This window comes from Oncorhynchus mykiss, chromosome 12, assembly GCF_013265735.2.
Source record: "Oncorhynchus mykiss isolate Arlee chromosome 12, USDA_OmykA_1.1, whole genome shotgun sequence".
Taxonomy (NCBI): Eukaryota; Metazoa; Chordata; class Actinopteri; order Salmoniformes; family Salmonidae; genus Oncorhynchus; species Oncorhynchus mykiss.
In genome coordinates this window covers 63,765,622-63,792,604 of record NC_048576.1, presented here as the reverse complement: position 1 = coordinate 63,792,604, position 26,983 = coordinate 63,765,622, and the positions used below count along the sequence as shown (strand labels likewise).

Below are 26,983 nucleotides of genomic sequence, written 5' to 3'. Positions count from 1 at the left end.
CCACAGTCTGGCTAATCCTTGAGAGCAATTTCCAAATGACTGAAGGCACCATGTTCATCTGTACAAACAATAGTACGCAAGTATAAACAACATGGGACCACGCAGCCATCATAACGGTGAGGAAGAAGACGCACTATATCCTAGAGATGAACGTACTTTGGTGCGAAAAGTGCAATTCAATCCCAGAACAACAGCAAAGGACCTTGTGACGATGCTGGAGAAAACCGGTATGAAAGTATCCATATCCACAGTAAAACGAGTCCTTTATCGACATAACCAGAAAGGTCGCTCAGCAAGGAAGAAGCCACTACTCCAAAACTGCCATAAAAAGGCCAGACTATGGTTTGCAACTACACATGGGGACAAAGATTGTACTTTTTGGAGACATGTCCTCTGGTCTGATGAAACAAAAATAGAACTGTTTGGCCATAATGACCATTATGTTTGGAGGAAAAAGGGGGATGCTTGCAAGCCGAAGAACACCATCCCAACCATGAAGCACGGGTGGCAGCAATCATGTTGTGGGGGTGCTTTGCTGCAGGAGGGACTGAAGAAACATGTCAAGACCTCAGTCAGGAAGTTAAAGCTTGGTCGCAAATGGGTCTTCCAAATGGACAATGGACAACCCCAAGCATACTTCCAAAGTTGTGGCAATATGGCTTAAGGACAACAAAGTCATGGTATTGGAGTGGCCATCACAAAGCCCTAACCTCAAGCCTACAGAAAATGTGTGGGCAGAACTGAAAAAGCGTGTGTGAGCAAGGAGGCCTACAAACCTGACTCAGTTACACCAGCTCTGTAAGGAGGAACTTATTGTGGGAAGCTTGTGGAAGGCTACCTGAAATGTTTGACCCACGTTAAACAATTTAATGGCAATGCTACCAAGTACTAATTGAGTGTATGTAAACTTCTGACGCACTGTGAATGTGATGAAAGAAATTAAAGCTGAAATAAATCATTCTCTCTACTATTATTCTGACATTTCACATTCTTAAAATAAAGTGGTGATCCTAACTGACCTAAGAGAGGGAATTTTTACTAGGATTAAATGTCCGGAATTGTGAAACTGAGTTTAAATGTATAAGGTGTATGTAAACGTCTGACTTCAACTGTATATGCATACGGTACCATTTGAAAGGAAACATTTTGAAGTTTATGGAAATGTGAAAGGAATGTAGGAGAGTATAACACAACAGATCTAGTAAAATATAATACAAATAAACTTTTTTTTTGTACAATCTTTGAAATGCAAGAGAAAGGCCATAATGTATTATTCCAGCCCAGGTGCAATTTAGATGTTGGCCACTAGATGGCAGCAGTGTGTGTGTGCAAAGTTTAGACTGATCCAATGAACCATTGCATTTCTGTTTATTTTTTATCAAGACTGCCCAAATGTGCCTAATTTATTGATGAATAACTTTTCATGTTCAAAATTGTGCTTTCTCCTCAAACAATAGCATGGTATTATTTCATTGTAGTAGCAACTATAAATTGTACAGTGCAGTTAGATTAACAACAATTTAAGCTTTCTGCCAATATCAGATATGTCTATGTCCTGGGAAATGTTCTTGTTACTTACAACCTAATGCTAATTGCGTTAGCCTACGTTTGCTCAACCGTCCCGTGGAAGGGACACTGATCCTGAAGAAGTTTTAATGGAATGGTATCAAATAAATCAAACACATGGTTTCATGTGTTTGATGCCATTCCATTTGCTCCATTACAAATATTATTATGAGCAGTCCTCCCCTCAGCAGCCTAGTCCACATTTTTGTTTTATAACTAAACCATTGTTATGTCTGTGGTACTGTATCTGGACAAGCCTGAGATGCGTTTTGTTCGCTTGAGCGTTTGCTATGTTGCGGAACGGTTTGTACTGAACGACACGTTTACCCAAAACGTTCTTGAACCGCCCGAGGTACGTTTGCTCCGGTTTGGTGGGTGTGGCTTGAAGTAATGAGTGTATTTAAAGGGCAGTGGTACTGTTGACAGCGTTCCCCAACCAAATACACTACAGTATGACAACCTGTCCCCGTTCTTCAACTGGTCATTCAGTACAGCATTTGTTTCCGTTCAATTGAGTGTTCCAGAACGTAAATGCCTACTGAAGGCAGCCCTGCCGTTTCATTTGTTTGAGTGACAACTGGAAAAGCCAATAAAATGAACACGTGGCATCTCCTATTGTCCAATCACCTTATTGGGAAAGGGAATATATGTACCATTGGCTATACGAACGACCTGGATGTAAAATTAGTACGAAGTGCGGGGGGAAATGGTTTTAATGTCTATGAGAAAAACCCATAAGAGCATTCAGCCGCGTTGATGTTCTCTGGAAGGAACTGATTTTTAAAAAAAATGTTTTTTTAACTATCTCTATTCCCTAACTATTTTGCATAGTGGAATGCAAACAAAACTGTCAAGTTTACATTTGTATCTCCCGCAATTAAAATGAGCACTCGAGAATTTCGATTTGCTGAAGTTTTTTCGTATGAAAGATTGGTGCATGCAATGGCAGGAGCAGTGGTAAGTTAACTTTGTTTATGTGCATTGCCTTTTTTTATAATAGGTTATTGCAGATTCTCTGCATTACATGAAAACAAGGGGCAGTATTTCTTTAAATTGCTATCTGACAGGCCAATACTGCCAAACCTGTATCCCCTATAAATAAGATTAGCCTAATATCAGCAAATGTTCACATTTTGAAGACCCTACATTTTACAGTAGGCCTATATGTTTTTAAGGGAGTGTGACCGTTTTCTTTCCACTTGACACTGCAAGACTACGGCTGCAAGGTAAGGCTAGCTATATCTTTACGCCTTTGTGGCAAACTGAATAGAGGACATAAGATATATCGGTGCAAGTCTCATGTCTATTCTCTCTGTTCCTCTTTTTCTATAGTGGATGAGAAGAGGAAAGCCAGGTCCACTCCTGCCATTCTGTCAGAGATTGTCAAGGAAGAGGGGTTGTTAGTTAACAAGAGCTCTGTCTTTCTCTCGTTCTGCTTTCTCTCTCTGCTCTTTTAGCCTTTTTGTATTTGAACAGAATCACCTGAGGTTGTGTCTGTCCCCATGCTTGTCCTCTCTGCAGGCTGGCACCCTACAGGGGCTGGCTCCCAGTGATCTGCAGTCTCTGCTGCTCCAACTTCATCTACTTCTACTGCTTCCACAGCCTGAGAGCCAGCTGGTTCCGGGGACACAAGTCAACTCCAAGCAGAGACCTGCTAATGGGCACTGCTGCAGGTAGGCCAACATAAGACCCTAAAGACCCATACACTGATGCTAACTAACTTACCAAGTTATTAAGACGTAATAACACTTTCTCTCTCCCCATCTCTCTGCAGGTGTAGTGAACGTGCTTATGACCACTCCGCTGTGGGTGGTCAACACACGACTCAAGCTTCAGGGGGCAAAGTTCCGCAATGCAGACCTCCGTCCCACTAACTACTCAGGCATCATGGGTAAAGGCAGCTGCAGTATGAGTGTTGGAAACAGATAAAGTTGTAGATGTGTGCCAATATAATGTCTGTCTCTCTGGGGACAAGTTTAGTTCCATCCCTGTGCCCCCTGCCTCTTCAGCCAGCATCGTACATACACACTCTCCCTCTGTCTTTCAAACACACATTGTACTACTGTTGTCCTAGTCTGGTTTATTTGTCACTATGTCAGATTGTCTCTAGGGTAAACAGTGTCCCTCTCTCCTCCCCTCAGATGCCTTGGTGCAGGTCATTGAGGAGGAAGGGGTGGGGGGTGGGGGCCCTGTGGAACGGGACATTCCCCATGAAAACACAGCATGGTAGGAACACATGACAACAACATGGTGGAAACACAAAACATGGTACAAACATTATTGGGCATTATTGACAAAGGTCAAGAAGGTAGAGACAACAATACATCACACGAAGCAGCCACAACTGTCAGTAAGAGTGTCCATGATTGAGTCTTTGAATGAAGAGATGGAGATAAAACTGTCCAGTTTGAGTTTTTTTTGCAGCTCGTTCCAGTCGCTAGCTGCAGCAAACTGAAAAGAGGAGCTACCCAGGGGTGTGTGTGCTTTGGGGACCTTTAACAGAATGTGACTGTCAGAAAGGGTGTTGTATGTGGAGGATGAGGGCTGCAGTAGATATCTCAGATAGGGGGGAGTGAGGCCTAAGAGAGTTTTATAAATAAGCATCCGTACACATCTTGATTCAAAATATTGATTTAAAAAGTACACATATTGACATTAACAAACATTTCCATTGTATTGGAAGTCATACCTCCGATATATAAAAATACCCTGGTATGCTGTATTATATACCTGCCCAATCCTATTTATTCTGGAACTAACTGATCCTGATACTGTTTCTGTCCATTTCTCTAGCTGTTGTCTCTTGAGGTCTTTCTGATTGGTGCCATAGCCAAAGCAGTGGCCACCACAGTCACATACCCACTACAGACTGTACAGTCCATCCTGAGGGTAAGAACAGTGTGTGTATGTGTGAATGTTCCTCATGAAAAGGTACTACTGAATCACTTCTACCCAAGATCTACACAAAACCTGGTTTTGCTATTTGTTTGAGATGTGTAGTAAACCAGTAGTGATTTCTGTAGTTATTCAAGTAGTAATGAGTGATAAAATGAGGCGTTTCAAGACTTGTGAACACTACGTATTTCCTAGTTACTGTGTAACTACTGAGCTTTTGGGTATCTATTACTTAAAACCTACACATCCTACCACCATTCCTACATGTTCACTATTGAATTACTACTTAATGCCTACACATTCAGTGTGTAGCGTTGTGTCAGTACTGATTTGCTCCTGATACCTTTTCATTTCCCACATAAACCCTTTTGAATTACAAATGAAGACTGACACATTTACAACCGTTTGCCTATTCAAAATCGCTATTGACATCTTCTTGTGTCACTACTGTGTCTCTACTAGACTAGTGCACATGTAGTTATATCATCAAACAAGAAATGTTTATACAAATGTAATAGCAGAAATATTACATTAATTACATATTAAATTAGATATTTACACTTTTTGTTCATCCTTATTTATATTTAGAATATAAAGACAAGTACAAGAAACAAACAATTATAAGCCATTGTCAAGCCTCTGCTAACAGAAGTCACATAAGACAAACAAATAAATATTTGAGAAACAATATTAATCTTACCAACAATGGCCTCCGGTCTTCTTATGTCGAGGGCCTCCTTGGTAACAGGGCAAAAGAGGTAAGTAGAATGGGTAAGTATACCAGTATGAACATACTGTACATCTGCATACAAACACACCTTCTTATTAACTCGCATGCCGAAAACAGGGGCTATATAGCTACATTTCAATGGTGCTAGCAAACAGCTCGGCTACCAACATCAAGTAGTAAAACTCTCTACCTGATTACTACTGGAGACACTACTGTTTTCCTAGCGAGCACCACAAAACTCTACTTGTGTATCTTGAGTAGTGTGTAAACTACACGTTCACTACACAATCCCTACAAGTCTCTGCATTGCCGCTAATGCACAAATAGGTTCCGTGTAGTAATTCTGTAGTACTCTTTCGTGAGGGCTGTCTGTCTGTCCTGTGACTGTGTATGAGTGTGTCCGCCAGTTTGGAGGTTGCGTTTTAGTGCTCTGCTGTGAAACATTGGGCTGTCCCAATGTTTAGTGTTATTCCAGTGGAGTAAGCTCTCCGTGTGTTAATTTCACTGCTCGTTATCTGCATCTCGTTCTCAGTTTGGTCAACACACGCAGCACACAGGCGGATCGCCACTTGTCAACAGCCTGAGAAGTGAGATGCACCTGCTGATCAATAGAGTGAGGTTGGTCCACACACACACACACACACACACACACACACACACACACACACACCTGCCTACCTTATTTCAACATTTTATTTACCAAGCACCATGACTGCTACCACACCCAGACTTAGTCCGTGGTTGCGTTCCAGGTTGTCTTATTGCCGTCGTGCTGTGCATCTCAGAGGATTCTTATACCATATTCATGTGTTTCCTGAGATGTCAAACACTTCTCCAGGCGCTGTGAGATCTGATCATATGTGCAGCAACATTGCAATTAAGACTACCTGGAACGCAGCCAATGCCTTCATCTCCTACATATTATGTTTTTCGACACTCTCTCCCGCCATTAGGAAGTATGGCATGCTGGGCCTGTTCAAAGGCCTGGAAGCTAAACTCCTACAGACTGTCCTGACCGCTGCCCTCACGTTCCTGCTCTACGAGAAGATTGCCAGCAGCACTTTCAGGGTCATGGGACTGAAGAGGCCTGCGTCCAGCCACTAGCCTGTCTGTTACATCAGACATCCGATCCCATATTTCTCCCTATTTCTCCCCCCCCGTAGCCCTAACCCCTCAATGTTGGCATGTCTAAAGGGTCTGGATAGGTATAAGCAGTGTAGCTAGGGGTAAATCTTTCACCATATTGCTTCTATCTTACATATATGCAAGTGTCAAAGGGTTAGGGCCAAAGGGAGGGGAAGGGATCGAACTGAGACTGTACCAGAGATATTAGAGAAAGGATGAGACAGCAGTCCCATTGGGCAATGAATGGGGGAATGTGTAACGCTTCACCCAGAAGACTGTCGACCAATCACTTGGTCCACGCGGTGCATTCTGGGCAACTCTGGGACAAGAAGAGCTCTCCTTCAAACAGTGAATGGGAGTCAATTGGGCGCTAGCTCAAAATCCCCAAATTAGCATCAATAACCCAAACCCTTTTCCTAACCGTAATTCTCCTAATCTGCTGTGTAAATTCTCCTAACCTGCTACGAAAAGCCAAATCTGACGTTCATTTGACAAAAGCTGTATCACTTCTAGCCATGACCGGGCTCTCCTTGTTCCAGGTTTTTTGTCTATTTATTTTTATGTAACTGCCAATTTTGTGGAAGTAGACACCACTTGTTCCTCAGACTCATGTGGATTTCACCATTTTGTACTTTCTATGTTCTTCTAAGATTAGCTGCTTAACTAAATCCACAAATTATTTAGTGATGCATTGTTGCTCTTGTCAAATCACTGAGACATTTTTTCATTGTGTCATTAACTGTCTCTCTGACAAACGTATAGCATAATTAAGGAATGTAATTAAATGCATTGTTGTACAGCACAATGTCATGGATGGATAATTCACCAACATTTCAGATTCTCAGAAAGGTAGAAATAAAGTGTTGCTTCTCAAATAAGTACATTTTAGCTTTTTTTGACCATATGCATTCACTGTCATTTTCAGATTGTCTTTTTAAAAATCTGTTTTTCCTCTTATTTGCGTACTTCCTTTTACTGATGTGGACAGTAATATAATTCTGGACCAGTAGATGGGGTCACAGCCCCACAGAACAATAAAGGTTTAAAATGTAGCGTTTACTACGGTGCTATATGTTTAATCAAATTATTGGTATGTATTCCGTTTAACTATAAAATTGTTCGAGTTAACAAAGCATATTTTTATCCACATGTATGCTATTTTAATCTGTTTCACGTCATACGTTTGCGTCGGCCGGAAATTGAATTTCCATCGCCTCTTGTTTTTGTTCCCAGTTAGATTCTGTTCAGCAGCTGGGTTAGGTAGGCTTTTTGTGTTCGAAATTTACGATATATTTGGTTAGTTTGAACAACTTTAATATCAATTCAAACGGTGTTTGGACAATAACGCAGAGCCATGTCTAAACGCGCTTCTTTTCACACACAACTGTCCTCCATCATGGAAATACTGTCTAGAACCGCAATGGCTCATGTGTGCAAACTGGTTGACGACGAATACGCAGGAATTTCTTTAGAAAATGAGGCTCTCATTGATAAATTGCATAATCTGGAAAGTGAACTGACAATTGTGAAAAGCACAGCTCCCAAGCTGGCTGGAAACTATCGCTCTGTTGGTGTTCAAACTGGTGAAACTATCACCAGAATAGACAGAGGTATGTTGTGGTCTTTTGATAATGCATCCATGACAAGGAGGAGGATGCATGTTGTGTTGACAGGAATGCATGCAGAATGGGGATTTTATAGTCTTCATTCTTTTCCCTTTTAGTCTATTCGTCCTATAGGGGCCACTGTTTTCAATGTGTTTGACACAATATTCCCAAGTGCCAATTCAGTTCTGCATTCTCTTCCAGGGCTAAACGGGTCCCCCACCATCGAAGGAATATTTGGGAAGGAATGGTGCCTTGATCTATGGAACCATGGGGATCCCTACAGCACAGAGAACAGTCCGCAACACATTGCCAAAGTGAGTGAGTAGACTGAGGACAGTTTCCCTTGCCTCATCCGCTGTTCTTCATCTGCACTGATATGAGAAAGCACTAGGCAGGATTGTGGAAACCAACAGAGGACTCAGGCTTACCAGAGGACATGCTGTCAGATGCCCAGCTCTTTGAAATGAGTGAATCAGAGGCTCCCCTACATTATTGACACTTACCCCTTCTGTCATGTTTAGAAGTCTTATTCCTTCAATGCATTTTGTTATTTAGTGTCTACATTTTTCAAGTGGCTCTAAAAATATTTGTCTTATTCTCATAGTCAACAGGGGTGCCTTCAGGCCAAGCTGACGTTAAAGAGGAGGATTTTGAGGTGGAAATCATAAACAGCAGAGACCAACAGGAAAGACCAACAATAATTTTAGACGGTAAGTTGTTAGAGGTTTTGACATATGAGATGTTTGAATTGCCTGGCTGGTGTAGTGCTAAATCGCATAGGTTTAACTGTATACTTTTGATGACATGCACAGTTATAAGACAGTGACCCTCTCTTAATTGGTCATTGTGGAGGTTGGACATTGTTTTTCATGAATAGGTGGACAGGCAATCGAAGCCACAACTCGTATGTGTATTCTTCTTTTTGTATTTTCTCTGTTGCTTCAGGAGATGACGACTTATTGGACAATGGAAGAGAAGGGCCCTCCAATGAGTATCCATCCTTTGATTCCTTCCGCCAGGACAGGCCAGGGAGACGGGATAAACAGGTACTGGAGATGTCAACTACGGATGTCTCCACAGGACACACTTTACGCTTCATATCCATCGACGGAGTGGAGGAGGAATATGGCGAACATGTATTTCCCATTGAGGACGATGAGACGAATGAGTTCCTACCAGACGATACCGAGCTGTTGCCCAATGAAGGACAAGATGAACACATCACAAAGCCAACGTATGCAAAGAAGTCTTTAGCAAAGTCAAAAAGCAAAGCTGGAAAGACTGCTGGGAAGACTAAGACTTTCAGTTACTTTAATAGGTTTAACTTGCACTCCCATAGTAAATCCGACACAAACAAGTTAAGTTGTGTGATTTGTAAGAAGACTTTCTTGCGGCAGAACCATCTGACGATGCATATGAAATCTCACAAATCGCTGTACTGCAGTGTGTGTAAGAACTGTTATCCTGGGAAAACTCAGCTCAAAAAACACAAGTGTGTTGCTCCCGATTATCTGGCCTCGAACAGCTCAAAGTACTTTTGCCATTACTGTGGCAAGTCTTTCAGCTGTCCGTCAAGCCTGAGGATACACCACCTGGTGCACACGGGAGAGAGACCCCACACGTGCACTGTCTGCGGGAGAGGATTTACACAGAAGGGCAATCTGAAATGTCACATGCGCCTTCACACTGGTGAGAAACCGTACAAATGCCTCACATGCGAAATTGGTTTCACCCAGAAAGTATACCTCACACAGCACTTGGCCAAAGCTCACGGTCAAAAGGAAGATGATAAGAAAAAGAAGGCTGAAGTGCACAAATGTTCTAAGTGTCAGTTGTCTTTCGTCAATCAGCAATTGCTCCAAACACACATGACTGTTCATAAAAATAAATGAAGTATTTTTGGTTGATTGCAATACTCTTGACTTAAAGGGGCAAGCTGCAGTTGCTACATCTATTTTGGGACTTAGAAATTATGTACTCATTTATTGTTGAAGAATATAACTTAATGCATCATGAGCTTAGTTGAACTGTTGTACCCCATCAGAACCCAACATAAACAAAGTAAACACATTTGTTATTTAGCAGACGCTCTTATCCAGAGTGACTTACAGGAGCAATTAGGGTTAAGTGCCTTGATCAAGGGCACATCGACAGATTTTTCACCTTGTCAGCTCTGGCATTCGATCCAGTGACCTTTCGTTTACTAGGGCAACACTCTTAATGACTAGGCTGCCACAAAATAGCCACAAAATAGCCTCAAAACATGGATAAAACTATCATTTTGATGGTCAGTCCTTGCATCGATAGCTCTATAAATTTGAGTTGTTAGCCTACATTTCTCCAGGCCCAGCCCTCAGCTTTTTACCGAAAAGGGTGGGGAGGCCTCTATCTGAACCGCTGATTGCCCCTTTAAAAGATTGTGTGCCTGCTCTGCTCAAACTGGAGAACCAAATACTGTCTAGTGTATGTCATACTTCACAATATTGGAGCGACCTTAACACGTCACCTAGCGACCTTGTCAAGGGGTTTGGATCTGGACGCTGGACCTGGGAGTCCCCCCCCCCCCCCCCCCTCCCAAATACACTAAGGTATGTTGTAGGCTTTATTTGTCTGAATTCGCTACAACACTAACATGTTATGATTTACCTACAATAAAAGTAAATTGAAGTTTATTTTGCAAAGAACGTGGCGCATGAGTATTGCACAATTCATAAGTACTGTAATGTTTACCTACCACTAGCCTGTTCTATATTTTAGGCTCAAGGAATTAACCTGCCAATGTTTGATGCAAGATGGCACTGTATCTGCATTGTCCTCTATACGTTGGTACAAATGACATAAGATATCATTAAATGGATGTTTTCAAGTTCTGTTCCCAGCAGTGCATTATACCTGTTTTGTACATAACTGACACAATCATGGAAGCATTGTTTTTCTGGAATATATTCATCTACTGTAAACTTAGTTTGGTTTCATAATTAAAACACCATTAATGGTATGCCATTTCAATCATTTAATCATTGTCATGTTTACATTTTTATAACATATGGAATACAAATGTAATGTGAGTACAAATAAGTAAATGTATTACTGTACCCATTTAATTCATTACAGATCATTATTTGGCACATGTTTCCATGACCGGTCTACTACACTGACATTCTTCACAGTAGCACAAACAACTCGTATCAGGACCACCACTGTTTAACACAAACAGTACATGTCTTTAGAGATATTTCAAAAATGTCTATTCATCTAACAGTGGGGCATCTAGTCTCTTGCCAATTGTGGGACAACAAGGCAGTGTTTGTGTGCAATCCTACAGACAGAGCAGAGTGAAAACTTGAATGGAACAGTTCTCTGCCATGTAGTGAAGAGTAACAGCTTGATCATGTTCATTAGGGCACACAGTAGCGCAAAAATGTTAACTTAAAAAAATAATCTACCTACCGAAAACCACCATGATTACAATACGGCTAAAGATGTTTCAGTTGCCAGTTTTCAAAACAAGGTTGAAATGTAAATTAAAAATCAAATTAATTGAAACATTGGTGTGTGTTAAAACCGTGTTTATAGGTGTAGCTCTTCCCACAGTCGACACAGCTATAAGGCTTCTCCCCGGTGTGACTCCGGAGGTGGACATTCAACGAGCTCTTCTGAGAGAAACTCTTCCCACACTCTGTACAACTGTAAGGTTTCTCCCCAGAGTGTGTACGCTGATGCAGCTTCAGGTACGTCTTCTGAGCAAAGCGCTTCCCGCAAACGGTGCAGCCAAACGGTTTCTCTCCAGAGTGGCGTCTGATGTGGACTTTCAAATAGCTCAAATAACCAAAGCTCTTCCCACAAAACAAACAGTCAAACTGCTGCTTCAGGTCTTTTCCAGTTCCCTGCTGGAGGCTTGGCCGGTTTCTTGGTGCGTATGTGTTGCGTGGAGGATAGTCCATGTACATCCCATCGGCTGTGTCAGGACCAGGCACTGCTGTGTGGTCAACCAGACCAACCAGAGTGGGATCTTCCATGAGGCTCTCAATGGATGTGGGCTGCTCTGTGTCAGGCTGTACCTGTTGGCTGCCTGCAGGGTATGTGTTCAAGTCCCCCTTGTATAGGTGAAGTTGACTGGCAGCTGCTCGCTCTACTGCTGGAGCATCTTCCACAGCTACGCTCCCTGTACAGTACAAATGAAAACAAATCTCAATACCGGCACCACAGCTGTGAAACAATTCAATAACCAGTCCCATATAGGGCTGTTGCAGTGACCGTATTACTGCCACACTGGCAGTTATGAGTCACGACTGCAGTAAAATTAGTAGTACCCAACTCGCTAACTCATCAGGTCCTAATGGTCTGGTACTCAGGGCTCTAACCACTGACAATGCAAATGCAGTCAAATCAAACATCAAAACAGTATGTGCTTTTAAAACAGATTGAACTTCTCTTTAAATTGATCAATAGGTTGAAACAGTGGAAAACATGGTCATTGTGGATGTTTCAAAGCCTAACAAGGAAATGATTCATTCAAAACACCTGTATGCATAAGGCCATATGAGGCCAAGCCCGAAGAAAAGATGATTGTGCCGTTATACAATACATAGTCTACCACATATTACACATGGATGGCAAGGGAACATCGACAGATACAGTTGAAGTCTGAAGTTTACATAGCCAAATACATGTTCTCAGTTTTTCACAATTCCTGACATTTAATTCTAGTAAAACTCCCCGGTCTTAGGTCAGTTAGGATCACCACTTTATTTTAAGAATGTGAAATATCAGAATTTCATCACATTCCCAGTGGGTCAGAAGTTTACATACACTCAATTAGCATTTGGTAGCATTGCCTTCGAATTGTTTAACTTGGGTCAAACGTTTCAGGTATCCTACCACAAGCTTCCCACAATAAGTTAGGTGAATTCCGGCCCATTCCTCCTGACAGAGCTGGTGTAACTGAGTCAGGTTTGTAGTCCTCCTTGCTCACACACGCTTTTTCAGTTCTGCCCACAAACTTTCTATAGGGTTGAGGTCAAAACTTTGTGATAGCCACTCCAATACCTTGTCTTTGTTGTCCTTAAGCTATTTTGCAACAACTTTGGAAGTATGCTTGGGGTCATTGTCCATTTGGAAGACACATTTGCAACCAAGCTTTAACTTCCTGACTGATGTCTTGTGATGTTGCTTCAATATATCCACACAATTTTCCTACCTCATGATGCCATCTATTTTGTAAAGTGCACCAGTCCCTCCTGCAGCAAAGCACCCCCACAACAAGATGCTGCCACCCCTGTGCTTCACGGTTGGGATGGTGTTCTCTGGCTTGCAAGCCTCCACCTTTTTCCTCCAAACATAATGATGGTCATTATGGCCAAACAGTTCTATTTTTGTTTCATCAGACCAGAGGACATTTCTCCAAAAACTACTATCTTTGTCCCCATGTGCAGTTGCAAACCGTAGTCTGGCTTTTTAATGGTGGTTTTAGAACAGTGGCTTCTTCCTTGCTGAACGGCCTTTCAGGTTTTTTTTTTACCTTTATTTAACCAGGTAGGCTAGTTGGTTATGTCGATATAGGACTTGTTTTACTGTGGATATAGATACTTTTATACCTCTTTCCTCCAGCATCTTCACAAGGTTCTTTGCTGTTGTTCTGTGATTTATTTGCACTTTTCGCACCAAAGTACGGTAATTTCTAGGAGACAGAGCGCGTCTCCTTCCTGAGCGGTAATTATTATCCATTTTACACTCAACATAGCCACTTCATATGCGCACATCCACTATTTTATTCAGGTAACTTTCAATTATATTCTTCTTAATATAAAAAAATATAATATAAAATAATGGCACAGATCTTATAAGCATATCTTGTCTGCTAAATGAACAAGCCTATGGCATGGTGCATAGCCAGATAACATACAGTTGGCCAACTCATTCTGTTCTTCTGAAATCAATTCTTCATATCATAACATTTCTTCAGACCTGCCTAAAATAATGAATTTGTGATTGCGGTGTATACTCAATTGATTTATTCAACTTTTGAAAATGCAGACATTCCAAAGGCACGCATCAGAGGCTTGTACGAGTGGAGCCTGGAGATGCTAAACGTATTTATGTTAATTAACAGTCAATTACCGTGAGACCAGCTGTCTTTCGCATGACAATAACAGGCTGACAAGATGTCATCACCGCCACAGCCCTAGTTCCTTAACAAGTCATAGTAGCATACAACTCTTATCCAGAGACTTACAATTGCAACTTGAATCCTTCCTTCATGAAAGGATGTCATTTATTTTACATATGAATGAGCTGTCCTGAATTTCAATGATCACGACACACATACTTTTTCTGTTGCTTGCATGTCCCCTCTGCTGGTCCACTGGCTGATCCTCAAACAGCTCTTCTTTGATAAACACCAAGTCAGGCTCATTGTCCTCCAAGTCTATTGCCTACACAAGACAGGTGAGAGACCGTTATTATCCTTTTTTTATTCTGAATGTAACAGAAGCACCTTTGTAACCTTCATTGTGATCCAAGAGTATAAGCCTTTCCAGTCCCAATTCACTCCGTAACCCTTTCCCTAGGCCCTAACCCTTTGATCTGAACTCTGGATAGGTATAAACACTCAGCTTCCACCACATTGCTCGGTCTTTAACCTTACAGATCTGCAAACATCAAATGGGTAGGACTAAGGTCAGGGGAGGGAGAAAATTGGGACAGCCTGGCTAGCAGAGATGCACCATTCAAGGATATTAATAAATCTGACCTGAGTGACCCCATCATCGCCCAAGATGGCCGATCCAATTGTTGTCTCTTTATCCTGAGGGATTGACTCCCCATCTCTCCATAGATCCATGCACCAGTCCTTACCAAAGACACTCTCTATCGCGGGGGCAGACTGCTTCTCTGAAAATGGGAACGTCTATCATGAATATACTGACCGTGGCTGAACCAGCCGCCATTCATCTTCCCAGTAAACAGCTTAGCAAGCGTTATAACATTAAAATAAGTTACTCACCAAATATGCCTGCCTTGCAGCAACTATCGCGCTTTACTGCTGTTACGCCCAGGATGTACTTCCAAAAAAGGTCTAAATAAAAATTGACAAGCAACAGAAAAAAAAAAGAGGTGCCAATAGGTAGCTCTTCTGGTCAAAAACAATACATTAAAAAAATTGTCCAGTTCCTTATACATTTTTATTTAGACCGTTTTTGGAAGTACATACATGCTTGCAGAGTTGTCTACAGGCAAGATGAATAGCAGCTTTGTGGGCAAAGAGGAGATTGTCATATCAAATCCAAAAGTATTTGACATGAAGTCGTAAACCGGGGTAGACAAATAGTGAAATGCTTGCTTACGAGTCCTTTTCCAAAATGCAAAATAGTGATACAAGGAACTACACAGTGAATAACTTGTAAAAAATAACATGAATACCAGTACTGATCCGATGTTCAGGGGTACGACGTAATTAAGGTAGCTATGTACATATAGGTAGGGGTAAAGTGACTAGGCAACGGGATAGATAATAAACCGTGGCAGCAGCGTATGTGGTGAGTGTGAAAGTGTGTGTGGGCTTATGTAGTGTGTATGTTGGGGTTTAAGTATGTGTGTGTGGGTAGAGTCCAATGTGTGCATAGAGTCGGTGCAAGAGAGTTGGTGCAAAAAAAAGGGTCACTGCAGGTAGTCCGGGTAGCCATTTGATTAGCTATTTAGAAGTCTTGTTGGTTTCAGACTTGGTGCACTGGTACCACTTGCCATGCGGCAGCAGAAAACAGTCTATATCGCTTGGGTAGCTGGCATCGGACAATTTTTTGGTTCTTCCTCTGACACTGCCTGGTGTAGAGGTCCTCGATGGCAGGGAGCTCGGCCTCAGTGATGTACTGGGCCGCACTCACCACCCTCTGTAGCGCCTTGCGGTCAGGTGGCTTGCAGTTGCCGTACCAAGCGTTGATGCTGCCATTCAAGACCCTCTTAATGGTGCACCTTTAGAACTTTGAGGATCTGAGAGCCCAGGCCAAATCTTTTCAGCCTCCTGGGGAAAGAGGTGTTGTCATGCCCTCTTCATAAATGAGCAGACCATGTTAATTCCTTAGTGATGTGGACACTGAGAAATTTGAAGCTCTCAACCCTCTCCACCACTGCCCCATCGATGTGGACATGCTCCCTCTGTTCCTGTAGTCCACGATCAGCTCCTTTCTCTTGCTGACGTTGAGGGGGAGGTTGCTGTGCTGGCACCACATTGCCAGGTCTCTGACCTCCTCCCTGTAGGCTGCCTCAGTCATCAGTCCTACCACCATCATGTTGTCGGAAAACTTGATGGGGTTGGAGTCGTCCGCAGCCACGCAGTTGTGGGTGAACAGGAGGGGACTAAGCACACAACCTTGAGGGGCCTCGGTGTTGATGGTCAGTGTGGCAGATGTGTTGTTGCCTACCCTCACCACCTGGGGGCGGCCCGTCAAGAAGTCCAGGATCCAGTTGCTGAGGGAGGTGTTTCGTTCCAGGGTCCTGAGCTTGGAGGGGACTATGATGTTGAATGTTGAGATGAAGTTTAACAAACGGTTAAATTACCACACACCCTTACAGGGTTAGGGTTCCGACACGGACAAATGTCCATGTTACAGCGCTCGTTTACGGAAAACAACTGGAAGACAGAGGCGTACCTGTGCTAATTAACGTTAGCCATCTGCGTCTACGAACACCTTCGTGTAAACGGAAGATGGACGCCACAAACATGTCGCCTGCAACTGTGTTTGCATATGTGAAATGTTTGTTTTAATGTAATATGAAAGTAGAGGGTTTCATGTTTCTAGAACTGTACCGCAAGTGAGAATTTAGTCACGTTTAGATGGAGTAACGTTATTTGGCTGTTTGGCCGATGTCACATAAAAAGTTATCAAAAACTAACAATGTACTGTTTACATCACCCAAAGAATAGCCCGCAATTACACATAACAATGTGTGCAGCTAATTGCGGGTTATTCGTTGGGTGGTGAAATCACTAGTTGTATCTAAAGTCTGCCCACACCAGTCTTAACTCGTAGATCGTTGAATGTATTTTAATCGGCTACAGTAGCAAGCTAGCTAACGTTACCGTCTAAAAATGCTCACCTCGGTTCTCTGTTGCTCGATGCGTAAATATTTGCCCCGAGACCTGAACTCCATTCTGACAACGGTTGGCAATGACCCTTTTACGCTCGTGGAGTTTTACCGTCTTTAATTCAATCTCTAGCAGATAACATTTCTTCTTTAATGCCTCGTTCTCATTCATGTGCTGGGATATTTCAGAACGGAGAACGGTCGAGCACTCGTCGACAAGTTTACCGATTTCAACCACAGCAGCTTTGCTTAGCATTTCCATAATGGAAGCTAACTGGGTTTGAAAATTTCCCCGATTTATCATCGTATTCATGGTTTTGTTTTAAAAAGAAACTAAGTCCAACGTGTATGATAGGCTGGCGATATTAATACAATGGAATAATAATAGACATTGATTGGGTGGCTAGCTAGCTGAAATAGACCGGGGATAAGCTAAATTACGAGATAGGAATCTCATTGGGCAAAGAACTACGAATGTATAAAGCCTCACCCATCAGACTTTTGACCAATCGCGTTTAAGTTGTCATGCTGCGTCACGCGGTTGCTAAACTGATCGTCACGCAATCCCTTCTCAAAGTCGGGGTATGCTTATTTTCATCGAAAGTACGATGCAAAAGCTATACGATATTACAGATAAGTTAATTATCTCACATCTCCGAAAATATTTTTAATGTAGTACTTGTCGAAATTCATGATAATGTTGGGGGTTTAGACCTAGCCCAATTGACTCCCATTCCCTCCTTGAAGGAGAGCTCTCCTTGTCCCAGAATCGACCGGAATGCACCGCGCGGCTCATTGACAACGCATGAGCAGCGTAGACAATGGGCTCTGTAATGCGAATGCGATGGAGTTTCCCATCTTCTCAAAAATATTTCTGAATAGACCTCGCTCATGAATCTAAACATTACCGCTTTGAATTCTGGGATACTTTACCGTAAATCCAGAAAGTAAAGGTCAGAACACATGTTGTGCTTTAATTAATGGTTTACGGTCAAATATCCCACAATCCAATGCGGTAATGTTTAGATCCAATTTAAAAAACTAGACCCTTAGCGATCGGCTGTTACTTTCACGGCTATATTTCACCTCCAAAACCTATTTCAAATGAGGAGAACGATATCCAGGCTGTATCACATCCGGCCGTGATTTGGAGTTCCATAGGGTGGCGCACAATTGGCCCAGCGTCGTCCGGGTTTGGAGGTCATTGTAAATAAGAATTTGTTCTTAAACTGACTTGCCTAGTTAAATAAAGGTTACATTTGAATACAATAAAATTGACAGAGAGCAAAATAGAGACCTGGCAAATGTTGAAAAATAGGACAGCTTTATTTTTTCTGAAAAGCAAAGACTAATATCCTATGAGGAAAACTTTGAATGGCTGAAGTCCAGCAAATCCACTGCAGAGGCTGTAGGCCTATGGTTGGTACTAGTACGGCTGAGGTCTATTTGTCCATCTGTCCTCTTGCAAACTGGACTCACTGTAAACATGCATGCTAAACTCTGTATGTACACCCATGTGTTTCTTAAGGTTACAGTTTTTAGTAAATCCCTTCCCACATTTCACACAAACATAAGGTTTTTCTCCGGTGTGGGTACGTTGGTGCATATCGAGAGTGCATTTTTGAATGAAGCTCTTGCCACAGTCGAGGCAGCGATATGGCTTTTCTCCGGTGTGTGTGCGTTGGTGGGTATAAAGATGCCCTTTCTGTGCGTATCTCTTTCCACACAGCGTGCATCGGTACGGTTTCTCTCCAGTGTGACTTCGCTGGTGTATTTCCAGCTGACTAGAACACCTGAAGTTCTTGCCACATTGCATACAGCCAAATCTTTTAGCTCCTGATGTTCTCAGGCTGTGGATCTTCATGTTTGACTTTGCCACATTGAAACTCTGAGAGGGCACATTTGTTATACCACCAGAGCTGTTTCCAGTTATGGAGCTTCTCTGTGCAGCAAGTGTGATCTGCTGCACATCCTGGCTCTGTGAACATGCAGGTGGCGTCCAATGCGTGTCCAGGTCCTCCGATTGCACTCCGGATAAGGGCTGAGTGCTGTGGTTCACTTGGCTCTCAGTAAGTATAGGGTGGTTGTCTGAGCTGTCTGGACAATGCTGAAGCACATCGAGACAACCAACATCTGTATCAAGTGATGTTGCTGCTCCTGTTTGTGACACAGAAAGGAATGTATAAGTATATCTTTTAGAACATAATTAAACAGTTCAACCTTTATATTCAGTTACACAAGACAAGCCGATGCTTCTGCATTTGCCTATTGCACTATATTACCCAACCTTCTAGGTTACCCAACTGTTCAGCAATGCCAATACAAGTCACTGTCCTCCCTGACAGTGTACTATTTGACACCCAGGCCCTCGTGATTTTTAACCCATCAACACTCACCATTTTCATTTATGAGCTCGGTCTTTGGCCCACTACCCCATATGTCCACCTCTGAAGGTTCCTCCTTGATCACAATCAACTCTGGCTGGTCTCTCACCACTGTGGTAGGCTTTAGGGTAAATAACAACAGCTTAGCAAATAAATGTTAACTAGAAGGACATTAATGTAAGGCTACTTGACAGAAGGAATGACAGTTAACGCACCACTGTTTCCGAAACAAGAGCACCATCTTCAACCTGATGGATGACGTGCATCTCTTGGGGAGGACAAATGTTTTCCCAGGAACTCTCACTAAGCATACAAGAAAACAAATAGATTAAATTCTGCCAGATGAAAAGGGTTGGGTTCAATCAATAAATCAAGTATTTAATAAAATCCTTTTTACATCAGCATTTATCAAGAACTGCTTTACAGTTACCCAGCCTAAACCCAAAGAGCAAGCAGAAGCCACAGGATTCAAGCAGCACAGGGTTTCATGCAGAATCATTCTAATAGCTATTATTTGCGGCCAGTATAATCCAGACCTGGGTCAAAAACTATAGCAAATTAGAAATGTGCACTTTTGGGACTCAAACACAGCACACGTCTTCGACCCAGATCTATTCACACACACAAGTACATTACCTGCCCATAGAATATTCAAAAAGGGTCAACTTTGCAAACCTTTTTTTGATTGCAGCTATTTTGGGCTCAGACTGAGGTCTTTCACAATAATCGTTCATTGAACCATCTCTCAGTCTTGTTGGCGTTTTCGTGCGTGTATCTGCCGTTGCGTCCTGCCTGTGCCCCCCGCCGACCCAAAACAAATTCTCCATCAGCTGCAGTTTCTCTGTAAGTGTTGCTATTTCATTCCGACCACGCGTTATTTCTAATTTTAAAACCTTTGATTCGATGTCGACTAGTTTGCTTATTTCTGAAACTGCTGTTTTTGATAACGCGTCCATGACAGAAACGAGCTGTGCATGAAAACAAAAGGCTGTCGACATTTTGGCAAACGTATTTATATAAAACTCAAATCTGCCGATAACTGTATGTATTACTTTCAACGAGCTGTCAAATATTTAGTTTGTTGTATTTAACAATGTGTGCCTCGAGTTCTTTGTACAAACATGTACACAACAAAGACGCATGGTTCCATCTACAGGATCGGAGGGGAAATCACAAAGGATCACCGCAAAGAGAAGTGGCAACTTTGCATCTAAAAAGCATTTGGGAGAATAATTGTAGAACATTTTCATTTAATAAGTACCATAGCTATGTCGCGTAAAGGGGGTTCAATTATTATACGTAGTACATAGTCTGTTACTATACTGTTAATTATCAGTTAGTTGAATTACATCTAATATCGTATACAATCCAGATCATCAAAAACGATTAGAGTGTACTAAAGAAAGTTCTTAGGCTTAAATCCAAAGACAGTGCACATAACACACACAGCATTTATGCCAATCACAATCACTACAATTACCAGAATTCAACATAACAGGGCGGTCCTGGATATTTGATTGGCTAGTGGAGGAATAGTTTCAGGAAGTGATGCGAGTGGCAAAATTGCGTTCGCCGACAAAAAAAGAGAAGGTAATTCTACAAGATTAACTTTGAGTAAAATGTTGCTTTTTCACACGCTTTATTAGAGCTAATAGTTTGAATTTGATACATGTCTGGAACTGGTGAGCTTCACCTACTCTCCAGATTGAGATGCAAGCTATCAATGGCACTGCAGAGCTCTCTTACATGTTCCATGGACATTTAACGTGCAACAGTGAGATTATGCTGATAACTGGTATAACAGTCGTATTTTTCTGGTTACACAGCCTGAAACTAAGCACTGCAAAAACTTGGAAAGTTTCTTTACAAGCCAGAAAGTTCAATTGAACTTAGTTACTTTTGAACTTAGTCTGATGTACGGGCAATGTAAAGCGTAGTCACATTCGGGCTACAGTGAGATGTGAATTTCCCCGAAGAATTCTCACCACCATCATTATTATTATAGACCAGTCCACTCTTGCCTTTTTTTGTTATATTTATTGGTAGCTGGCACGCTTCTCTTGAATTGGGGAAATTCTGCAATATCATGGTGAATTGTAAAACAATGTGGTGTATTGACAGTGACACTTCCTCCTTGCTGGTATACGAAGTGCATCACTGGTTATACAATAAACGGTTTTATGTTACCTCAACCTTCTTTTTCCCCCCTCTTCTATTCCAGTCAGGATGTCAGGCAGAAGAGTAGTGGTATTCCCCTCAGCAGCAGAGCTTGGTCCAGCTCTGGCTCACCTGGTAGCATCTCGGGCAGACAAGGCCCTGTTGGACCATGGCCGGTTCTCCCTGGGCCTCTCAGGGGGCAGCCTGGTGTCCATGCTCAGCAAGGAGCTGCCTGCCCTGCCAGACCTGGACTGCAGCCACTGGCTAGCAGGGTTCTGTGATGAGAGGCTGGTTCCCTTCAACGATGGAGAGAGTACCTATGGACTGTACAAGGTAACATAATCTCACAGTTTACTGGTCTTCGCTTCTGCGGCTGCATATATTAAAATCAGTTTACTGTAAACCTGCTATGCACGAAAGATGACAATTAATATACAATGAATGTAAAAAATATTAGGAACACCTGTTATTTCCATGACAGACTGACCAGGTGAAGGATATGAACCCTGATTGATGTCAATTGTTAAATCCACTTCAATCAGTTTAGATGAAGGGTAGGAGACAGCTTAAAAAGGGACAATTGAGACATGGATTGTGTGCAGTATGTGTGCCATTCAGAGGGTTAATGGGCAAGACAAAAGATTTAAGTGCCTTTGAACAGGGTATGGTACCAGGTGCACCGGTTTAAATTTGTGTCAAGAACTGCAACACGGCATTGTTTTTCACGCTCAACAATTTCCTGTGTGTATCAAATATGGTCCACCACCCAAAGGACATCCAGCCAACTTGACACAACTATGGGAAGTATTGTAGTCAACATGGGCCAGCAACCCTGTGGAACGCTTTCGAAACCTTGTAGAGTCCATTCCCCAACAAATTTAGGCTGTTCAGAGGGGAAAAAGGGGGTGCATCTCAATGTTAGGAAGGTGTTCCTAATGTTTTGTACAGTCAGTGTATGTGCATATTCTTATCCTACAGCCCGATGTCTGTATTTTTCTGCAAGCACACGTATTTAATTCGGGGGCAGGGCATTTACCTTTATCTAGTTTTTATTAAAACCTTCACTTATACACTTATATTCATCCTATCTCTTTATATTCAATCATTTTTGTTTTTGTCAACAGAATCAGTTGTTCTCCAAAATCAACATCCCAGACAGTGGGATCCTGGCGATTGACCCCTCTTTATCTGTACAGGAGTGTGCTGAGGATTATGCCCGCAAACTGAAGGAGGTACACACGCATATACACACACACAGTGAATTTATCACTTGTATGGTTACGAAACAAAGAAGTTATGACATGAAACACTGAGATATTATAGTCTATTTTGGTATGAAACGTAGACTTAGCGATATGACGTAGATGCAAAAAGTAAACAGCATAGTTGGTCAATTTACAACAACAACTAAGGGCATGGAGCGCAAGACTTTACTTCCCTGCTGTTTTGGTGCCCTGTCTACCACGCTGTGAACAGCGTGAAGGGAACCCGTGCAGATACTGTGTGTGAGCGAAGTATTGCGTCTCGCTCACCTCAATATCTCCGGTGCTGCTCATGGCAACGCCATTTCGACTGAGTCTACCGTTGAATTATTTTGTCTCACATGTACATATAGGCCTTCCCGAAGGAGGATATCCCTGTGTTTGATCTGTTGCTGTTGGGCATGGGGCCTGATGGACACACCTGTTCCCTCTTCCCAGACCATCCCCTGCTGGAGGTGAGCACAGTCTACGCCCCAGTTACAGGTCATCTTTATTGCACTGTAGCCTCGTTCCATGTTGACTCCCAGGTTGTCTTTTTTTTTTTTTGCAGTCGCGTTGCCCAGATTATCAAATCTCACAACTCCTGGAGAAGTGTTTAGCATGTTCTATGATAAAGCAATCTTCTCAGACGACCTGGAACCCCGCCTGTATCACTCACTAGGTTGTAATTCTGGTATCGAAGGAGCTAAAACGGGATAACTATTTACATCAATGTTACTGATACTTCTTCTTTTTTAACCATGTGGTCTTGTGATGATCAGATCATGACGTTCCATCTGTTCTCCAAGAGGGTTAAAAAAGGCGTTGCTTAACATCTGTTATGGGAGAACAGAAAACCCTCAGCATACATGTCGGAAGCAGCCCTCTCCCAGTTTCATGTTATTTGAATTGGAAATTAGCCATAAGCCCTCTACAGTTAGTTGAATACAAATATTTATGTTTAACACATGTAAGGGAAGGCGTTCATGTTGACAGAAACAAAATGTATTGTCGTGCAAAGCCATGAATACATGATCACAAATTACTGTCAGACTGACATATGGGGCTTTTAACAATATTAGAAAATCTCACACCCATTCACCAGCCCATTTTATAAATCCCCCTGGGAACCCACCCTTCAGTCTATCATAATTAGAATGTCTTTCCGGACATTTAATCCTAGTAAAAATCCCCTAAGGTTAGTTAGGATCACCACTTTATTGTAATGTGAAATGTCAGAATAATAGTAGAGTGATTAATTTCAGTTTTTATTTCTTTCATCACATTCCCAGTGGGTCAGAAGTTTACATACACTCAATTAGTATTTGGTAGCATTGCCTTAAAATTGTTTAACTTGGGTCAAACATTTTGGGTAGCCTTCCACAAGCTTCCCACGATAAGTTGGGTGAATTGTGGCCCATTCCTCCTGACAGAGCTGGTGTAACTGAGTCAGGTTTGTTGGTCTCCTTGCTCGCACACACTTTTTCAATTCTGCCCACAAATTTTCTATAGGATTGAGGTCAGGGCTTTGTGATGGCCACTCCAATACCTTGACTTTGTTGTCCTTAAGCCATTTTGCCACAACTTTGGAAGTATGCTTGGGGTCATTGTCCATTTGGAAGACCATTTGGAAGACCCATTTGCAACCAAGCTTCAACTGATGTCTTGAGATGTTGCTTCAATATATCCACATAATTTCCCTACCTCATGATGCCATCTATTTTGTGAAGTGCACCAGTCCCTCCTGCAGCAAAGCACCCCCACAACATGATGCTGCCACCCCCGTGCTTCACGGTTGGGATGGGGTACTTCGGCTTGCAAGCCTCCCCCTTTTTCTTCCAAACATAACGATGGTCATTATGGCCAAACAGTCCTATTTATGTTTCATCAGACCAGAGGACATTTCTCCAAAAAGTACAATCTTTGTCCCCATGTGCAGTTACAAGCCGTAGTCTGGCTTTTTTTATGGCAGTTTTGGAGCAGTGGCTTCTTCCTTGCTGAGCGGCCTTTCAGGTTATGTCGATATAGGACTCGTTTTACTGTGGATATAGATACTTTTGTACCTGTTTCCTCCAGCATCTTCACAAGGTCCTTTGCTGTTGTTCTGGGATTGATTTGCACTTTTTGCACAAAAGTACGTTCATCTCTAGGAGGCAGAACGCGTCTCCTTCCTGAGTGGTATGACGGCTGCGTGGTCCCATAGTGTTCATACTTGCGTACTATTACTTGTTCGGACGAACGTGTTACCTTCAGGCGTTTGGAAATTGCTTCCAAGGATGAACCAGACTTGTGGAGGTCTACAATTTTGTTTCTGAGGTCTTGGCTGATTTCTTTAGATTTTTTAGATGTATACTTCTGACCCACTGGAATTGTGATACAGTGAATTGTAAGTGAAATAATCTGTCTGTAATCAATTGTTAGAAAAATTACTTGTGTCATGCACAAAGTAGATGTCCTAACCGACTTTCCAAAACTATAGTTTGTTAACAAGAAATTTGTGGATTGGTTGAAAAACGAGTTTTAATGACTCCAACGTAAGTGTATGTAAACTTCCAACTTCAACTGTAATATGCAGTAGGTTTAAATACAGATTCAAAGGTATGGTGCTATACATGAATGTACTGACAGTATTTTGTGGTGTCTCAGTGTAAGGTTTTAAAAAATGATCTTTAGATCATGAACCTTTCAGTTCATTTAGGTCTGGTTCTGTCCAGTACTTTTTTTTTTTTATGTGTTCGTTTACACACACGGTTACACCTGTCATGCATGTGTTGTTTTAGTGACTCCACTGGCTATGTATGGACCGTTCTTGTGTTTTGGGTTTACCCCTCTTGTAGGAAACCCAGAAAATTGTGGCCCCAATCGGTGACTCGCCCAAGCCCCCACCACAACGTGTGACCATGACATTTCCCATGGTGAACTTAGCCCGCTGTGTGGTCTTTGTGTCAACAGGGGGCAGCAAAGCACCAGTGCTAAAGGTACTGTATCCTATCCTCCAAACTGGCATCCTCTCTGATGCAATAATATCTCACTTTGATCCTAACCTATTAAGAATCAAGTAATGTCACTATGAAGACTTGATTCGGTTTATTTGTATTTATTGTTTACCTGTCATTTACTGTTATAAAAATTTTAAAAAATCACAAAAATAATTGTCACTGTACAACAGTAATGGATTGAGAGCATTTCTGTGGTTGTTGATAACACTACGACAAGTGAGCGTTTCCTTTCAACTTGTGAGTTTCTGTTTTGGTCTCCCACAGCAAGTGCTGGAGGGTGGGGAAGGCCCGGCACTACCTGCAGCCAGAGTGGTCCCCAGCCACGGTGAGCTGTTCTGGCTCATAGATGAACCAGCCGCTGCCTCCTTGACACTCCAGGTGGAGAGACCAGGCTCTGCAGCAAAACTCTAAAGACCAAAGAGAAGGACAAAAAGGAATTGAAGAACTCAACATTCACAGAGAAAAATGTACAGGATATCACTGAACATTCCTGTTTCTATTTGACAGTGTTATGTTTTAGACGTGAGATTAAAACCTACATATCATGAAAATGGGATGTAAGTGAATGAATGAATATGAAAAACATTGGATTGTTAACACATCCGTTGTAGAACTGTGCTGAGTGTATGTATCATGATGGGAAAACCATTTGAAGTAGTTGCTGGATAATTCATTCCAGATCAAACAGTGTAACGTCATAATAATACAAATAGATTTACTATTAAAGTTTCAGGGTTCTGATTTCATGAAAACTTTAGTGTGTACAATCTTGTGGAACTGTTTGGGATTCCAACTAGCTCAGCCAGAAAGTCTCCATATGGGACCAGTGTTTACTTTGTTACTAATCTGTTGACCTCTGTACTTTAAAGTTCGACTTTGCATTTGACTATCAAAGTGGGCGATAACATTTTGGGCATGCAATTCTGTCTAACCAAAAAATGTAGGATTTTGATGGTAAACTGAAGTGGCACATGCCCTTAGCTAAAGGGTACAATGGTGAAAATAAATAATTGTATAGAATTCTCAATATTAACATTAAGAACTGATGAATAAAGGTAAAACAAATCATTTGCTCAATTCGTAGTAGTTTCCACATGCAAAAAAATATTATTCAATGTCATAATAAACTTGCAGTTACATTGTAACAACCACTGTGTAATTTAGGCCCATCCCCTTTAAACATTGAGGGACATCTCCT

General features: G+C 42.0%; 3 protein-coding genes and 1 pseudogene across 7 annotated transcripts; 2 read left to right on the top strand and 2 right to left on the bottom strand.

The window, feature by feature from the left end:
- The first annotated feature begins 91 nt into the window (after positions 1-91).
- On the top strand, positions 92-10,940 carry LOC110538931 (annotated as a pseudogene). Its single transcript, XR_005035261.1, has 13 exons — positions 92-116; positions 2,742-2,792; positions 2,899-2,965; positions 3,088-3,239; positions 3,341-3,457; positions 3,708-3,792; positions 4,250-4,278; positions 4,360-4,455; positions 5,724-5,809; positions 6,145-7,406; positions 8,125-8,237; positions 8,528-8,633; positions 8,869-10,940. The product of XR_005035261.1 is annotated as a peroxisomal membrane protein PMP34-like (transcript).
- si:dkey-210j14.3 (RB-associated KRAB zinc finger protein) lies at positions 10,924-17,655 on the bottom strand. Of its 2 annotated transcripts, none has more exons than XM_021624496.2 (4): positions 17,017-17,655; positions 14,675-14,814; positions 14,252-14,357; positions 10,924-12,088 (listed from the first exon to the last, which is right to left on the bottom strand). In XM_021624496.2, the coding sequence occupies exons 1-4, from the start codon at positions 17,315-17,317 to the stop codon at positions 11,460-11,462; spliced, it is 1,176 nt and encodes a 391-aa protein (XP_021480171.2). In that variant the 5' UTR covers positions 17,318-17,655; the 3' UTR covers positions 10,924-11,459. The 2 variants fall into 2 exon arrangements, with proteins under 2 accessions (XP_021480171.2, XP_021480172.2); XM_021624497.2 differs by lacking the exon at positions 17,017-17,655 and adding an exon at positions 14,927-16,318.
- A 651-nt stretch (positions 17,656-18,306) lies between these two features.
- LOC110537993 (zinc finger protein 572) lies at positions 18,307-20,811 on the bottom strand. The gene is made up of 4 exons (XM_021624495.2): positions 20,064-20,811; positions 19,604-19,691; positions 19,401-19,509; positions 18,307-19,161 (listed from the first exon to the last, which is right to left on the bottom strand). The coding sequence occupies exons 1-4, from the start codon at positions 20,384-20,386 to the stop codon at positions 18,431-18,433; spliced, it is 1,251 nt and encodes a 416-aa protein (XP_021480170.1). The 5' UTR covers positions 20,387-20,811; the 3' UTR covers positions 18,307-18,430.
- Positions 20,096-26,862, top strand: pgls (6-phosphogluconolactonase). Of its 3 annotated transcripts, none has more exons than XM_021624500.2 (6): positions 20,096-20,231; positions 21,610-21,878; positions 22,670-22,777; positions 23,161-23,262; positions 25,624-25,764; positions 26,050-26,862. In XM_021624500.2, the coding sequence occupies exons 2-6, from the start codon at positions 21,615-21,617 to the stop codon at positions 26,194-26,196; spliced, it is 762 nt and encodes a 253-aa protein (XP_021480175.2). In that variant the 5' UTR covers positions 20,096-20,231; positions 21,610-21,614; the 3' UTR covers positions 26,197-26,862. The 3 variants fall into 3 exon arrangements, with proteins under 3 accessions (XP_021480175.2, XP_021480174.2, XP_021480173.2); XM_021624499.2 differs by lacking the exon at positions 20,096-20,231 and adding an exon at positions 20,847-20,978; XM_021624498.2 differs by lacking the exon at positions 20,096-20,231 and adding an exon at positions 21,001-21,183.
- Positions 26,863-26,983: the final 121 nt, after the last annotated feature.

What these genes read in the sequence shown, in the direction of transcription:
- LOC110537993 (XM_021624495.2), bottom strand. Translation starts at nt 20,386, where the DNA reads ATGTCGACAGCCTTTTGTTTTCATGCACAGCTCGTTTCTGTCATGGAC. An exon ending in ATAGCTGCAATCAAAAAAAG is followed by an intron (nt 19,692 to 20,063) that starts GTTTGCAAAGTT and finishes TTGTATGCTTAG; the next exon opens with TGAGAGTTCCTGGGAAAACA. An exon ending in CGAGCTCATAAATGAAAATG is followed by an intron (nt 19,162 to 19,400) that starts GTGAGTGTTGAT and finishes TGTCACAAACAG; the next exon opens with GAGCAGCAACATCACTTGAT.
- si:dkey-210j14.3 (XM_021624496.2), bottom strand. Translation starts at nt 17,317, where the DNA reads ATGAATACGATGATAAATCGGGGAAATTTTCAAACCCAGTTAGCTTCC. An exon ending in GCGATGATGGGGTCACTCAG is followed by an intron (nt 14,358 to 14,674) that starts GTCAGATTTATT and finishes TGTCTTGTGTAG; the next exon opens with GCAATAGACTTGGAGGACAA. An exon ending in ACATGCAAGCAACAGAAAAA is followed by an intron (nt 12,089 to 14,251) that starts GTATGTGTGTCG and finishes TGTACTGTACAG; the next exon opens with GGAGCGTAGCTGTGGAAGAT.
- pgls (XM_021624498.2), top strand. Translation starts at nt 21,099, where the DNA reads ATGCAAGCTATCAATGGCACTGCAGAGCTCTCTTACATGTTCCATGGA. An exon ending in GTACCTATGGACTGTACAAG is followed by an intron (nt 21,879 to 22,669) that starts GTAACATAATCT and finishes TTTTGTCAACAG; the next exon opens with AATCAGTTGTTCTCCAAAAT. An exon ending in CAGACCATCCCCTGCTGGAG is followed by an intron (nt 23,263 to 25,623) that starts GTGAGCACAGTC and finishes CCCCTCTTGTAG; the next exon opens with GAAACCCAGAAAATTGTGGC.